The 13,979-nt window shown below is 42.7% G+C and overlaps 1 protein-coding gene across 1 annotated transcript in view; it reads left to right on the top strand.

Moving 5' to 3' along the window:
* Nucleotides 1-13,979, top strand: part of LOC115143402 (forkhead box protein P1-B-like) — a 162,049-nt gene that overhangs the window by 99,957 nt on the left and 48,113 nt on the right. Inside the window, 3 exon segments of the mRNA XM_029683798.2 lie at nucleotides 4,154-4,291; nucleotides 4,516-4,605; nucleotides 8,651-8,801. Of these exon segments, the coding sequence (XP_029539658.2) occupies nucleotides 4,154-4,291; nucleotides 4,516-4,605; nucleotides 8,651-8,801 (379 nt within the window).

Here is a 13,979-nt window from a genome sequence, read left to right as displayed (position 1 = left end):
TTTGTTTGTTTTACGGAATGCTGGCCCAGCTTAGCTGAAACCGTGTTTGTTTGTGGTTTAAAAGTTCATTAAAATGCAATCTTGAGTTTTGTTTTTACAGTTGTTGCGTATCGTTTCAATCCCCCTGCAGAATATATATAGCAAATGTGCAGAAAACATGACTGTGATTATCCAGTTTATCTGAACTGTAAACTTTTTTAAAGCAGCTTGAATTTGGATGACAGAGAGGAATTAGTGAGAGCTTAGCCAAACCAGGATGGGTAACGTTAGCTCTGTCTCCTTGTGTTCTTCGTCATGCATGGGTAGTCTGGGACTACGTACATTGGTTATTGTGAAATTATTATTATTATTATGATTATTATTATTATATTTGTTTGATAGTAATACACACAAATACACCAAAAATACAATATAAGAAACAGTCTTTGGTTGATCCTTTTTTTCCATCAGAGAAAACATGCTTGACATGTTCTCTAAACCGCTATCCACCTTCAATATTTCAATAAACCTGAACGATGAGGAATGAGTAATTCATTCCGATCTTGTCGTAGACTAATTATGTTCATGCATCACTTCAATACAATGCCTCCCGTGAAATCCTCCTTTCGGAGACATTTTCATGCTCGAGATTATACGCTATTCAAGACGGAGCGCCATTACTATTCAAATGTCTCAGGCCAAGGTAAACCAACAGTATCAAACAGGCTGGCCTCTGATTTCTCAAGGGTTTGTTATTTTCTACTTCTCCATTCTATTTGATGTCCTTACAAAACAAGATCACACCAGGGAGAAAGATATAAAAATTACAACAAAAAAAAATTCTTCATCTAACCTGGTCCTTCATGGCTGGTTTAATATCAGCGATGGTCTCATTGAAGTTGGCTTGTTTTTCCTTTTTCTATTCTCCTTAATTGCCCCTGTATCACCAGGAGGGAAGGGAGGGAGGCTAGCTTCATGTCTCATGCCTAGGTCTGCTTCCCCTCTCTCTCTTTCTCTCTCTCTCTCTCTCGCGCTCTATTTCTCTCTCTCGTTCTCTGTCTCTCTCTCTCACCACGCTTTGACCTTTGGCTTCTGGGGGAACGCTGGTTGAAGAGCGTCTTCATTAAGTGTGAATCTGTGAATTCCCGACGTCGTCAGATGTGTGGCCGATGTTTCCTCATTAGAATATCATTTCCATGCTTGTTCTCGGTGGTGACGCACAAAGAGAAGTTGACGTAGTGTACTTTAAAGGCAGCAGAGGCTCCCATCACTTTGTGGCCTACCTTCACTCTGAACACGCTCCTGCTCTGTTCTCCAGGCAGCACGGCATCAGACGCTGCCTGGTACACTAACCTCTCTCAGACAAAGAACAAATATTTTTAAACATCGCTGTAATTACGTACTGTACAACCATGCGCTACAATTTACTGAGCACAAATACTGTATGGACTTTAAGTGCCTGTGTGTGCATGTTTGAGTTGTTGCATGCTTATGTGCATGTGTGCGTGATTGTGTTAGTTGCTCACACTGCAGCTGTGTGAGAACGTTCCAGGTTTGAATGTTTATATACGCGAGGCACCTGGAGAGTGCCACACCTTACTGAAATCCATAAACGTCAGCTGTTTCTGGCATTCCCAGAATGTCTTCTTTTTCACACCCACATATTGGTGTACAAGTAGCTGCTGAAATAAACTCTCCTAGTATTAGTTCTCTGTGAATTATCCAGACCGACAGAGAATTCTCCCTCAGACTCTCTTCAGATGTACATATATTTCTGTGGATCATCTGGAGTCGTGAGGTTAACCAGAAATAAGTGAGGATGCCATATGGAGAGCGTTCTAAATGGAGAGTGGCGTACTGTGTTTGTGTTAAATTGGCATGATACACCAGCCAGGGGCCACATTTTTCGGTTAAAGTGCTCCTTCCCCTCAATAGCCCCCTGTCTCAGTGAGATTTTCACTCATTCAACACACTGGATTAAATGGTAGTAGTTACAATGATCAATAGGTAAGAACCGTACATTCCTTCTTGCTGCTAATGACCTCAGTAGTAATGTGTAATAAAATGTGGGCTGTAATAGCCGCTTGCCGGTGCTCAGCCTGCCGTCTCTTGGTGTCTAGGGGTAGTTACAGTGGACCAGACCCCCCCTTCCATGACAAAGAAAGGTGTGAGGCTGAGTGAACCACAGGATGTGCTGCTCAAGGTGTAAAAATATTAAAATTAATTTAATGAAATTCCAATCCAATTTGTTTGTAAAATATTGTGTTAATTATATTTTTCTATGCTGGATCCCTATGTTAGACTCTATAAAACATGTACTATCAAAGATGAATAATACAAATGGTTAACTACATGTGAAAATAACCCTGGTTACATTTACTGCCCTAACATGACAATAAAAGTAGAGCATGTCAAATCTAAAGTAGATAGTTTCTGTAATGTAATGTAAAGCATCAAAGAAGATACATGATTATTTATCCTTGGTGTGTGAGGTAATTGTTAGTGGTGCTGAGGCAGGTCTATATCTATCGCATCACGTAGAGGGCTTATACTGTAGCGAGACACGCTGCCCGCTTGACCTTCAAAATAGTTGATCAAAATTAGTGATGCTGAGAAAAAAGGACATCAGTGCATAATGACTGTGAAATTAGGAACGGGGGTCGTGGCTATGCAAATGACAGGAAAAGCCATATGAAAAAGTCCAGATGGATAGTAAGACATAATACCGGAGGAATTCACATAGCATTTTCATCCTCTCATCGCCTCCCAATGAAAATGAGAAATGTTAAGTGCGTTGAGTCCTAGGTGGTGCGTGACCTCCTCGAGTTTCCCCTACAGGAGGACAAAACACCCCTAATCTCGCAGCGCGGAGCAGCTCTCAATGAGGTTTACAGAGAGCGTCAGCGCCACCGCGTCCTGTTTGACGCTGCTACCCTTTCCAGTACCGTGAGAGTACAAGCTGATCATTATGACCCATTTGGTTTTTGTTTTCTGTTCTAGTGGGGGAAATGAATCAGGTGATATGCATCCTGCGTGTACCAGAGAACGCCTCTCCTGCTAGATAGATTGGAAACAGCTAAAGGACATTCAGAGATGCATGGACATTTCAAAAGGCCGTCATTGGCTATGAGGTCACAGTACAATTTGGGTAACCTTGGTGAAGACTGACTGTCAGCCCTAATGTCCGCTCTATCAGCCGGCCACATCAGCCTCGGAGACGCAGAGCACGGGTTTACCACACATACACACACACCACGGCATGTTAACAGTTGCAAATGTGAGACGGCTATCAAGTACATCTCAGTAGCTGTTTGTCACTAAGATGTCAGTGAAAAGGGCTTTTAATGGTATGGCACATCACAGCAGTGAGTGGCAGGATCCAGACACTCTGAGAAGCCACAAAGCCGCCGGAGCAATTAAGGCAGCCTGACAACTGTGGGGAACTGTGAGGTTCTTTCAGTGTCATAACAAATCACTTGTTTTGAAGAGTCATCCACTCACACCTTTCTGTTGGAGTTAGTTAGGGGCCTGTGTCAGTATGTATGTCCTCCTCCTGTCATGGCGCCGCAGCTTTATTTGTACATTAAAGAAATTGCTGTTGACAATATTCTAATGAAATGACATGGTTTATGCACACAGGTTCGTTGTAGCCTACAGTGTGTGGCCTATCTTTGCATTTGCTGGTGTAGTAGCAGATCACCTCAGCAGAAACAATCAAACCTTGGACAGCCTGTTAGTGTTAGGTTGTGTGTGTCTGTCTGGGCAGGGCTGTTGTACTGAAGGTCGGGGGGGGGAGTTTCCACAGGCTTACTGCAGGCCATCTCCTGTCATTACTCCTGTGTCTAGTATCGTGTCATTACTGCTCAGGGGGTGTAGCATCTCTTGCTGTGATGACACTCCAGGTGATTTTTCCAGTACAGACCAGAGGTGTTGAGGGGCTATCCTGGGCTCTCATTTCAGTGGCTGTTATAGTGTGTGTAACTCCTGACAAGTGATCTGGTTGAGCTGCTGTAGTCTATACTGTCTCTGCTTGGCCTCCAGCTCACTTTTTGTTGTTGTGGTCATATAGTCCTATAAAGCATGTATCCTGGCTATGTCAGTCTTATACTACACCACTGTCTCAGTAGACCAGGTTAGTGACTGCTCTGTCTACCCCCCCCTCTCTCTCTCGTAGGTTCCAGTGTCAGTGGCTATGATGACACCCCAGGTAATAACGCCTCAGCAGATGCAGCAGATCCTCCAGCAGCAGGTCCTGAGCCCTCAGCAGCTCCAGGTGCTCCTGCAGCAGCAACAGGCCCTCATGTTACAACAGGTAAACACACGGGACATTCATACTGTACATAAAACACATCAACATCCTCACACCAACCACCATACTGTGCACTGGCGTTCCTTCTGAATATGAGACTGTATCAAATAGAGAACAGCCAGAGTGCTGAAAATATGCCTGCGGCCCACTGCTGAGTTTAGTTTGGCCCTGATGGATTGATTGGTTGGTGAGCTGTCACTCAGACGTAGCTCCCATGTCTTTTGCAGCAGCAACTCCAAGAGTTCTACAAGAAGCAGCAGGAACAGCTCCACCTCCAGCTCCTCCAGCAGCAACATGCAGGCAAGCAGAGTAAAGAGGTAGGCTCACTATGATGACATCATCACCTCCACCGCCGCCATGCATGCCATCGCTTTACTGAACTCGTATGTTGCCCCGGTGGTACGATCCTCAGCCAGCCAAGCCCAGAGCCCAGAGCTCAGAGCCCAGAGCTCAGAGCAGTATGTGGAAGGCATGTCTTCTCTCACTCTCACCATCTGTTCAGAGGCTGTGGTTTTTAAGAAGAAAAAAAGAGAGAGAATCAAGTGTAGTTCTGCTTCTGATTAGCATGTCAGGCACGATGGGTAAATACCAGTAATAACTGAATAAACCAGGAATACTGATGATCCCTCTTCTTCCAGGGGATGGGGCTCGTACTGCTTCTCGGGCAATTAAATAAATAACTACATTTTGTGCTGTTTAATCGTTTGTTCTCTCCAGTAAACAAGTGTCTTACAACACAGAGATTGCCCTTCACCCCCTTGTAAGAAATACTGAAAGGAAGGAAAAAGAAAGGCAGAAATCTGAGAGGCTTGCTTGGTAATTAACATGCAAATGGAACGGGAAGAGAAGGTGTGTAATTGTGAGATATCAGTACGCTCCCAGCTTTGTTGTGTTGCCCACGCTCTCCTTTTTCCCGTCTTTTTCCCTTCCCTCCCCCCAGTTCAGCCGGACTGGCTCATCAGCGGCGGCTCAATGCGTGTTAGTGACTCGCGGATACAGGCATCACTCTGGACAAATAAATTATTATTGTGCGGTCAAAAGAAGTTTAAAGACAATCAGGGAATTTTCTATCTGAGAGCCACGTTTGGGGAGGGTGGGGGAAAAAAGCATATAAATGAAGCCAAATGTTAAAAACACATTCACGCACATGCTCTCACACACACACACACACACACACACACACACACACACACAATGTTGAAGCTACCGACTTCAAAGTCCCATTTCTCTAATTAATGAACTGCAAGCTTCAGTTTGGACAAGCTGTGGTGTGATGCTCCCATAAATCAACGTGACAGCAGAGCTCCTCGGCCTCAGATAGGGCCTGTCACCAAGTGGCATCTGATGTAAACATGACTGGAGCTGGGGGGTTTGAGAGGGAGGGGGGTACTAGTCAGAAGGAGGTGCAATTGATCAGCTGAACGGAGATCTTTTGAAGTGTATTATGTATGATCACAGGAAATGGATGCAGCCTCGAGAGGCTCTCCTGCTCTCCGATGTGTTGCTTTTTTCCCCTTTCTATTGCATTTCTAGCTGCTACAACCATCAAAAGACAGAATAAGAATCACGCTGCAACTCCCCTGTGGCAGGCAGACAATAACCCCCTGTTGTTGCTTTGTGCCTCTTTTATTTTAAAGACATCAAAATGTAGTTTTTCAAAGATCTTTAACTTTATATTTGAAGCTTGACAATAAAGGGCTGCCACTGCCACTCTTTATCCTTGTCAGGAACTGTTTTTTTCTCTCGTGCCACTTCTTGTTAACCTCTTATTTGGTCTATTGGGCCGGGGGTTTTAATGTGTCTTCGCGCTGGGAGAGCACAGGAGCTGCTGTCAGCTGAAGAGACCACAAGAAAGAAATCTGAAGGGGAGAGAGTTAAATTCAGTTGCAATTTAAAAGCCACCCTATATTTATTTAAGGCACTGATGAAAGACATTGTTCCCTGTGAACTCCCGCCCCCGTAGTACCATTAGCATTGTCTTATGCTGTCAGACAGACGGGAGCTACAGTACAGAGAAGTATCCCATTGAAGACACAAGAAACTTCTTACACTGTTGTTGAAAATCAACACCCTTTCAAAAACAGGCTCTTAGATGGGAAGAATCAGAGGCTATCTGCATCACTAATTACACTGAAGCCTGCATGAGCTCTTCATCAAATTTGCTTCAAATCGTCAATATAGTTTAGGTCATAAACCATAGAAATAGGTGTTTATGAATGCACCCTCTCATCTAGCCCCATGCTTTAATGCTAGCCCATGAATATTCCACTACATAATCCTCCTGATCAGACTAACGTATATGATTCCTGGCCGTGACCTCACTCTCCGAGGGTGTCTCAGGGAGAGTAGGATATGCAAAAAAACACTTTTCCATTTCGCAGGTTACACACTTGTACATGTGAAACAGGACAAATATAAGCGCCCCCTATTTGACCTTTTGTAATGAGAAGGCCTCTCCACATCAGACCAGTGTAGTGTACTGTACTGTGTTCAGGGCCTGTGGGGCAGGAGGCTGGATGAGGGGAAGGGAGGGGAATCCCAGCCCGGCAGACCTTTGACAGGCAGACCAGGACGTGCGGAGGGGGGAACATTTTATCTGGATATTTCAGCGGTTTCTGAGCCGCCGGCGGGTGACCTGACAGCAGCGTTGCACCGAGACCTTTTTGTATGCGCTCAGTTGTGAGAAGTAAACATAGTGGTGTATCCTGTGTTTGGTAACAGGGTGCGGTTCACAGCTTGGCAGCCCGGGTTGCTTTTAATGCCCGCCTTGACAATTGGCGCTGTGTACTCATATACAGCCTAATATCCTGCCCTCTCCCAGGCTTATTTTGTTTGGCCGTCCTTATGTGTCATAGAAAACATAACAAGGTGAGCTTTGTCTTGATTGATCGTTATCTCCAGTTGTTGTTTAAGGAATAATAATCCATATTTTGATGGTGAAGCTGAGACTGGGGTCACTCCTCCATTCCTCCACTCCGCTGTTACCTACTGTACCCACTTGTTTTGATTTGGAAAAGATTGGGGATATATTACATCATTTCCTCCTGTTTATTGTTCTGACTACACCTCTCTCTCTCTCTCTCTCTCTCTCTCTCTCTCAATTCAAGGGGCTTTATTAGCATGGGAAGCATATATTAACATTACCTTAGCAAGTGACATAGATAATATACAAAAGTGAAATAAACAAATTATTAAAGTTAGTCAAAAATACATATTTCAATGAAGACACTGACTTTCTCAGAATGCAGATGAGCAAGACTCTGATCTTCAGTCACTCTATGATTCAACTCTACTTGCTGCAATTACCTGAGAGCAGTGCCACGCCTGAGAGAGTTGGGAGACTAGCTCGTGTGGTTATTAAACACTTTGATTTAGTCACACGTTGTTTGCTGAATTATGAATAGGTGTAATTAAAATCCCATGGCTCTTATTATGAATGATTAACTATGTTGTTTAATTGTTTGTCATTTGCCTCCACACTTCTGGTTAATTAAGAGAAAGAGGGACATATACTGCACCTGTCCTGAAGTGTGCTCAGACAAACCCACATACTGTAGTGTGCTGAATGTGTTAGAGTTTAGGTGGTAGGGTTTGATGTGATCAAATCAAATCAAATTTTATTTGTCACATACACATGGTTAGCAGATGTTAGTGTAGCGAAATGCTTGTGCTTCTAGTTCCGACAATGCAGTAATAACCAACAAGTAATCTAGCTAACAATTCCAAAACTACTACCTTATAGACACAAGTGTAAGGGGATAAAGAATATGTACATAAAGATACATGAATGAGTGATGGTACAGAGTGGCATAGGCAAGATACAGTAGATGGTATTGAGTGCAGTATATACATATGAGATGAGTATGTAAACAAAGTGGCATAGTTAAAGTGGCTAGTGATACATGTATTACATAAGGATGCAGTAGATGATATAGAGTACAGTATATACGTATACATATGAGATGAATAATGTAGGGAACATTATATTAGGTAGCATTGTTTAAAGTGGCTAGTGATATATTTTACCGGCTAGTGATATATTTTATTGGGATTTATTGGGATGTGTGTGTGTGTGTGTGTGTGTGTGTGTAAACATACTGTATCCTGTATGTATTAACCTAGGGCCTAACGTGCAGAAGCAAATGTTCAGGCATACAGTATACACTGTGATCAGCATGTGTTTGTCCGTTGTATCATCATGTGTTCTTTAACTTGTCTATTTCTGTGTTCAATCAATATGTACAGTTCGTAAAAGTATTTTTTGTTTGCCCTGTATTACCTATGTCCTGTTTGTTTGCTTATTGTGTGTGTGTGTGTGTGTGTGTGTGTGTGTGTGTGTGTGTGTGTGTGTGTCGTCCTCAGCAGCAGCAGCAGGCCCAGCAGTTGGCCTTCCAGCAGCAGCTCATGCAGGTCCAACAGCTCCAGCAGCAGCACCTGCTCAACCTCCAGAGACAAGGCCTGCTCACCATCCAGCCTGGACAGACCGCCCTGCCCCTGCACTCGCTCACTCAGGGTCAGTGCTCTACTCTACTGCGAAACACACCTCCACACGGGATTATACTGCGTACCACACCTGCCCCCAGCACCCTCCCCACAAACATACACACACACACACACACAGACACACACTCTCTAAAATACCCTACATTCACTTTGTCCCAATGATAAACATCATATTGCATCTGCTTTGACTACAGTATTCACCTTATTTAGTGCCCTCTAACTCTTGTTAGAAGTGTTCCCCATCTACCCCCTTGTTTTATTTATACTGCCTGTACTGTGTATCTTCCCTGTACCCCCCACCTTGACTACCATGGTGTAGAGATGCCCTCTCCCCTCCAGCCTCTTTCTCTGGTCTCTCCATTCATAAATTTTCCTTATAATTACATCATACTGGGTGTTGACCAGGGGGAAATGCCTCCTTAGGCTAGAGGAAGAGTGGAACTGATGAGTACGGTTACATGCACACAATAATACCATTATTGTGGATAATCAGATTAAAATAATAGTTTCTTTAAACATTTACATGTTTTGCAAGAAGAATGATTTCCTTAATAATCCTGTTTCCATGGAAACATCTGAAATGAGGCTGCTGATGAGACTTAAATAAATGCTGAAAATCAGCATAAATGTTGTACCACAGCAAACATGTTCTTTTTGCGAGCCTTTTTGAGTTGGGACATGTAAAGTTTGTATGTGAAAAGTATGTCTGAGATGCGTACGTTCAGTGTTTCCCAACTCACTTCCCTTTACGCTACCTGTGATAGCACATATGCTGATCAAATACACAGCTGGAACGCCAATTCAGCTGTTTCCATGTCCTGATAACTCAAAAGGTTGCTCAGAAAAGCAGGTGTTTTAAGCGGCGTATGCTTACTTTGGTTTTGACCTCACGCCGATTAAGATAAGCAGAGTAAGGTGTTTACATGACTAATGCCATACGCAGCCGACAGCCATAATCAGTTTCATATCCAATTATTAGTGTGCACATAAACATACTCATTGTTACTAAACTGCCGCTTAACCTCTCATTGTGAAATATCCCATAAGGGGATGGTGGTGTGAGTCAATGCTTGTTGTTTAGCCAGGAAGTTGATTTCTTTATTTGTTTTTAATATTTTCTTAAGGAGCAGCCCTATGACAAAGCCTCCATACCATTTTGGAACATGACATAGACTATTCATTCCAGGCTAAGACAAACAGTTTTGAAAAAACAAGATAAGGCGATAAAGTGGAAGGGCTGGGGAACTTAGGTAATGGGCAAACAAAAACAAGGTTTGTACAATCATGTTATTGTTTGGATTGTGTATGGAATCTGACGATTGCCATAGGCACAGGCGTGGGCCACTGGTGTGCTGCCTGTTAGTGTACGCTTATGAATGACCTTGTTTTGGATATCTGGCAAACACACACACGCCCTTTTGAGTAAAGCATTACACCAGTGATATGGCAGTTTACTGTTCTTTATGGAATAGCACAACAGTTACTGAACATCCTGTTGACTGTTTGCTTACGCTTAGTGTCATCAAATATCTCTTAGGCTGTCTCACATCATGACTAGTAGCAAACAGGACACTATAGCCATATTTTGTCAGATGACAGTTTAAGATACAAATAAGGTATCGTTTCTCTTTGTTATTATTTATACAATCTGTAATGAGGAATTGAACCTTACCACACAGAATGTTGGTTGGTTTCACTATTTTACTGTGTTGATCCTGGCTAGCCCGCCCTTGGAAACCATTGATGGTAAGACAGCTGTTAAAACACTTGCCATCAGGCTGAGTTTCCCTTCCTATTCTACACATTTTCTGCTTGACTGTTTGAAGTTATTGATGACCTTTCTGTTTTCCACATCACTAAACTCTTTCATGCATCAGCAGCCGAGACCTACAGAGCTGAGATCTAATCTACTATATTCAGCACGTAGTAAGCAGCACTGCAGAAAGAATGTGTTCTGCTGCTCTGTTTGGACCATGGTGATTATGTGTTTGGACTGAGCCAATGAATTAGGATGACTTTTATACACTGAGGTGATGATCAGACAGAGATATGCTTTTTTCCCTCTTTATTCAAATTCAGATATCACAATCAAATGATTAGAAAATTCATTTTCTCATTGCACTATAATTGTATTGTGCTCTCATGGTGTTCTGGGAAAATACATTTAACAAAACATTTAACAGCCGCCCTGAATGGAGGAGGAGGCGTGTAATGCATATTGTACATGTATAAAATGTCTTATTTTTTGTATTGTATGGTCTTATGCTTACTGGAAATGTTGATAGAGACCGTAAAAAAAAAATCATTATCAATAGACATGAATAATCACATAGAGTTATCATTTAATACCAGAAGTCATTTAGTACCATAAGTGAAGGAAGTCATTTAGTACCATAAGTGAAGGAAGTCATTTAGTACCAGAAGTGAAGGAAGTCATTTAGTACCAGAAGTGAAGGAAGTCATTTTTTATTTTTTATTTTATTTTTATTTTACCTTTATTTAACCAGGTAGGCTAGTTGAGAACAAGTTTTGCAACCTCGACCTGGCCAAGCCTAGTGGTTAGAGCAGTGGTTCTTAACCTTGTTGGAGGTACTGAACCCCAACAGTTTCATATGCGCATTCACCGAACCCTTCTTAATTGAAAAAAAAATCAAATTCAAAACATAGGTATATATTTGACTGGTGCACAAAATGAACCGTGCATCAACATCACTGTGTTCAAAGAACAAAATCATCAAAACATTTTCACACAGATTATCATTTTTACACAAAAACAAAAACATAATATTAAATAATATTTACTGCAAATCAGTGTGACTTCTGCTGTTGCCTTTCAGAGACCAGTTCAGAAATGCACGGCTTCACCTTGGCAAGTGCCACTCTCATGTCATTTTCGCAACAAAGTCTGTTCCTTTTCTTCGTTTTTATGTCCAGCATCCTCGAAAAGGATTCCTCGCAAAGATATGTTGTAACAAACGGTATGAAAATCTCCAGAGCTTTCTTAGCAATAACAGGGTACGTTACCATTTGTTGACACCAAAACGTTGAAAGCGTTGTTGTTCTGAAGAGTTGCTGTTGAACCTGGCTCTGCTGAATTTCAATGATTTCATCGAGGTATTCATCATTGACATCTGTTGTCTCAACACTAAACGTGAACGGCTGTCTCACCCATGCTGGATATGACTCTCTTGTAGGGAAGTATCCGTCGAGAGACTTTGCAAGCTCATCTAAGTGCGTGGCAATTGCTTGCTTCAGTTCAGCGGGTACAGAAATGTCTCCGATTCCAGATACATCTTCGATCTTACTTACACAGTCGTCCAGCAGGGGAAAGTTTGCGAAGTTATTGTTCTCTGTTCATCGTTTCCATAACAGTAGCTTTTTTTGAAAAGCCTTCAGGTTTTCCTCCGCTTCGATGATGTTGACTCCACCGCCCTGCATCTTTTGATTGAGATGATTGAGAGCTGCGAAGATATCAGCCATGTACGCTAAAATGAGAATGAACTCAGAATTTTTGAAGCAATCTGCATGACAATGTTGGTGCTCTTGCAAAAACAGGGCTAATTCCACACGCACGGCAAAAACACGATTCAGCACCTGTCCCCGGGATAACCACCTAACGTTAGAATGGTACAGAAGTACCTCGAATTCAGAGCCCATTTCTTTACACAGCTCACTGAAGATGCGATGCCGCAGAGCACTAGTTCGCACATAGTTCACGCATTCCACTACAATTTTTAATACTTCTGCCAGTTTTGGAGGCAAGGTTTTTGTTGCCAACGCATGCCTGTGCAGAATACAATGCGTAACAATGATGTGTGGCTTTCACTAGCGCACCAAAACCAGTCTTACTTCCCAGCATGACTGGAGCTCCGTCCGAACAAACTGCAGAAACCATATCCCACGAAAGATTGTTGTCTTTGAAGAAGTCATCCACAAGTTTCTTCACATCGGCTGCCTTAGTTGTTGTTGTAAGAGGCTTACAAAATAAAAATTCTTCCTTTATCACGTCGTCTTTCACATAGCGCACGAATACAGCAAGCTGGCTTAGATTGGAAACGTCTGTGGTCTCGTCGAGTTGAAGGCTGAATTTTGCCGGGCTTGAAATCAGATCTGCAACTACTTGAGCCAAGATGTCTTTGCTCATGTCCTCTATTCTGTCGCTGATGGTGTCATTTGAAAGAGGAATTTGGGATAACTTAACTTCGGCCTCATTTCCCAGCATGATATTCGCCATCTTCAACACAGCTGGTTTTATGAGTGTTTCACCAATGGTGTGTGGTTTGCCCTGCTTTGCGATCAGGTAAGCAACTTCGTACGATGCTGTGAGGATCGGTTTGTTGATGGGTACAAAGCCAAGAACAGGCAGAGTAGCCTTTTCATCGAATCTGGCTCTCTTCACCTTGAATTCAGCGAGCGTTGTGTTCTTGTATTTTCCATCTCCATGCAGCTTAAGGAAGTGTTCTCTTAGTTTTGCCGGTGCTAGACTAGAATTGCTCAACTTGGCATTGCAAATCATGCAGTTGGGACACTGACTCCCATCACGTTCGGTTATACATGTAAATCCATATTGTACATATTCGTCCGACCACTTTCTTTTTTTGTTCGACATAGTAAGTATGAAGGGATTAAAATATTAAGAAAGAAATCACAAGACGTACCATCACCACAGTCACAAACTGAGCGCACCAAATTTCCTGCAGCACAGATAGGCCAAGCGATGTAGCGTGATCACCTGCAGCCAATGATGGCCAAGCGGAGCGTGTCATCAGGAATCATATGAATCGGATGTTTGTCTTGACCTCCGCCGAACCCCTGAGACTGACTCACCGAACCCCTGGGGTTCGATCGAACCCAGGCTAAGAACCACTGGGTTAGAGCATTGGACTAGTAACCGAAAGGTTGCAAGTTCAAATCCCCGAGCTGACAAGGTACAAAATCTGTCGTTCTGCACTTGAACAGGCAGTTAACCCACTGTTCCTAGGCCGTCATTGAAAATAAGAATTTGTTCTTAACTGACTTGCCTAGTAAAATAAAGGTAAAAAAAAAGATAAATCAAAGCAGTGTGACACAGACAACAACACATAGTTACACATGGAGTAAACAATAAACAAGCCAATAACACAATAAACAAGTCAATGACACAGTAGAAAATAGAAAGTCTATATACAGTGTGTGCAAAATGCATGAG

The sequence above is a fragment of the Oncorhynchus nerka genome, linkage group LG15 (assembly GCF_034236695.1).
Source record: "Oncorhynchus nerka isolate Pitt River linkage group LG15, Oner_Uvic_2.0, whole genome shotgun sequence".
Taxonomy (NCBI): domain Eukaryota; kingdom Metazoa; phylum Chordata; class Actinopteri; order Salmoniformes; family Salmonidae; genus Oncorhynchus; species Oncorhynchus nerka.
The sequence above is the reverse complement of the archived record's forward strand: the minus strand, read 5'-3'. Positions and strand labels throughout refer to the sequence as shown.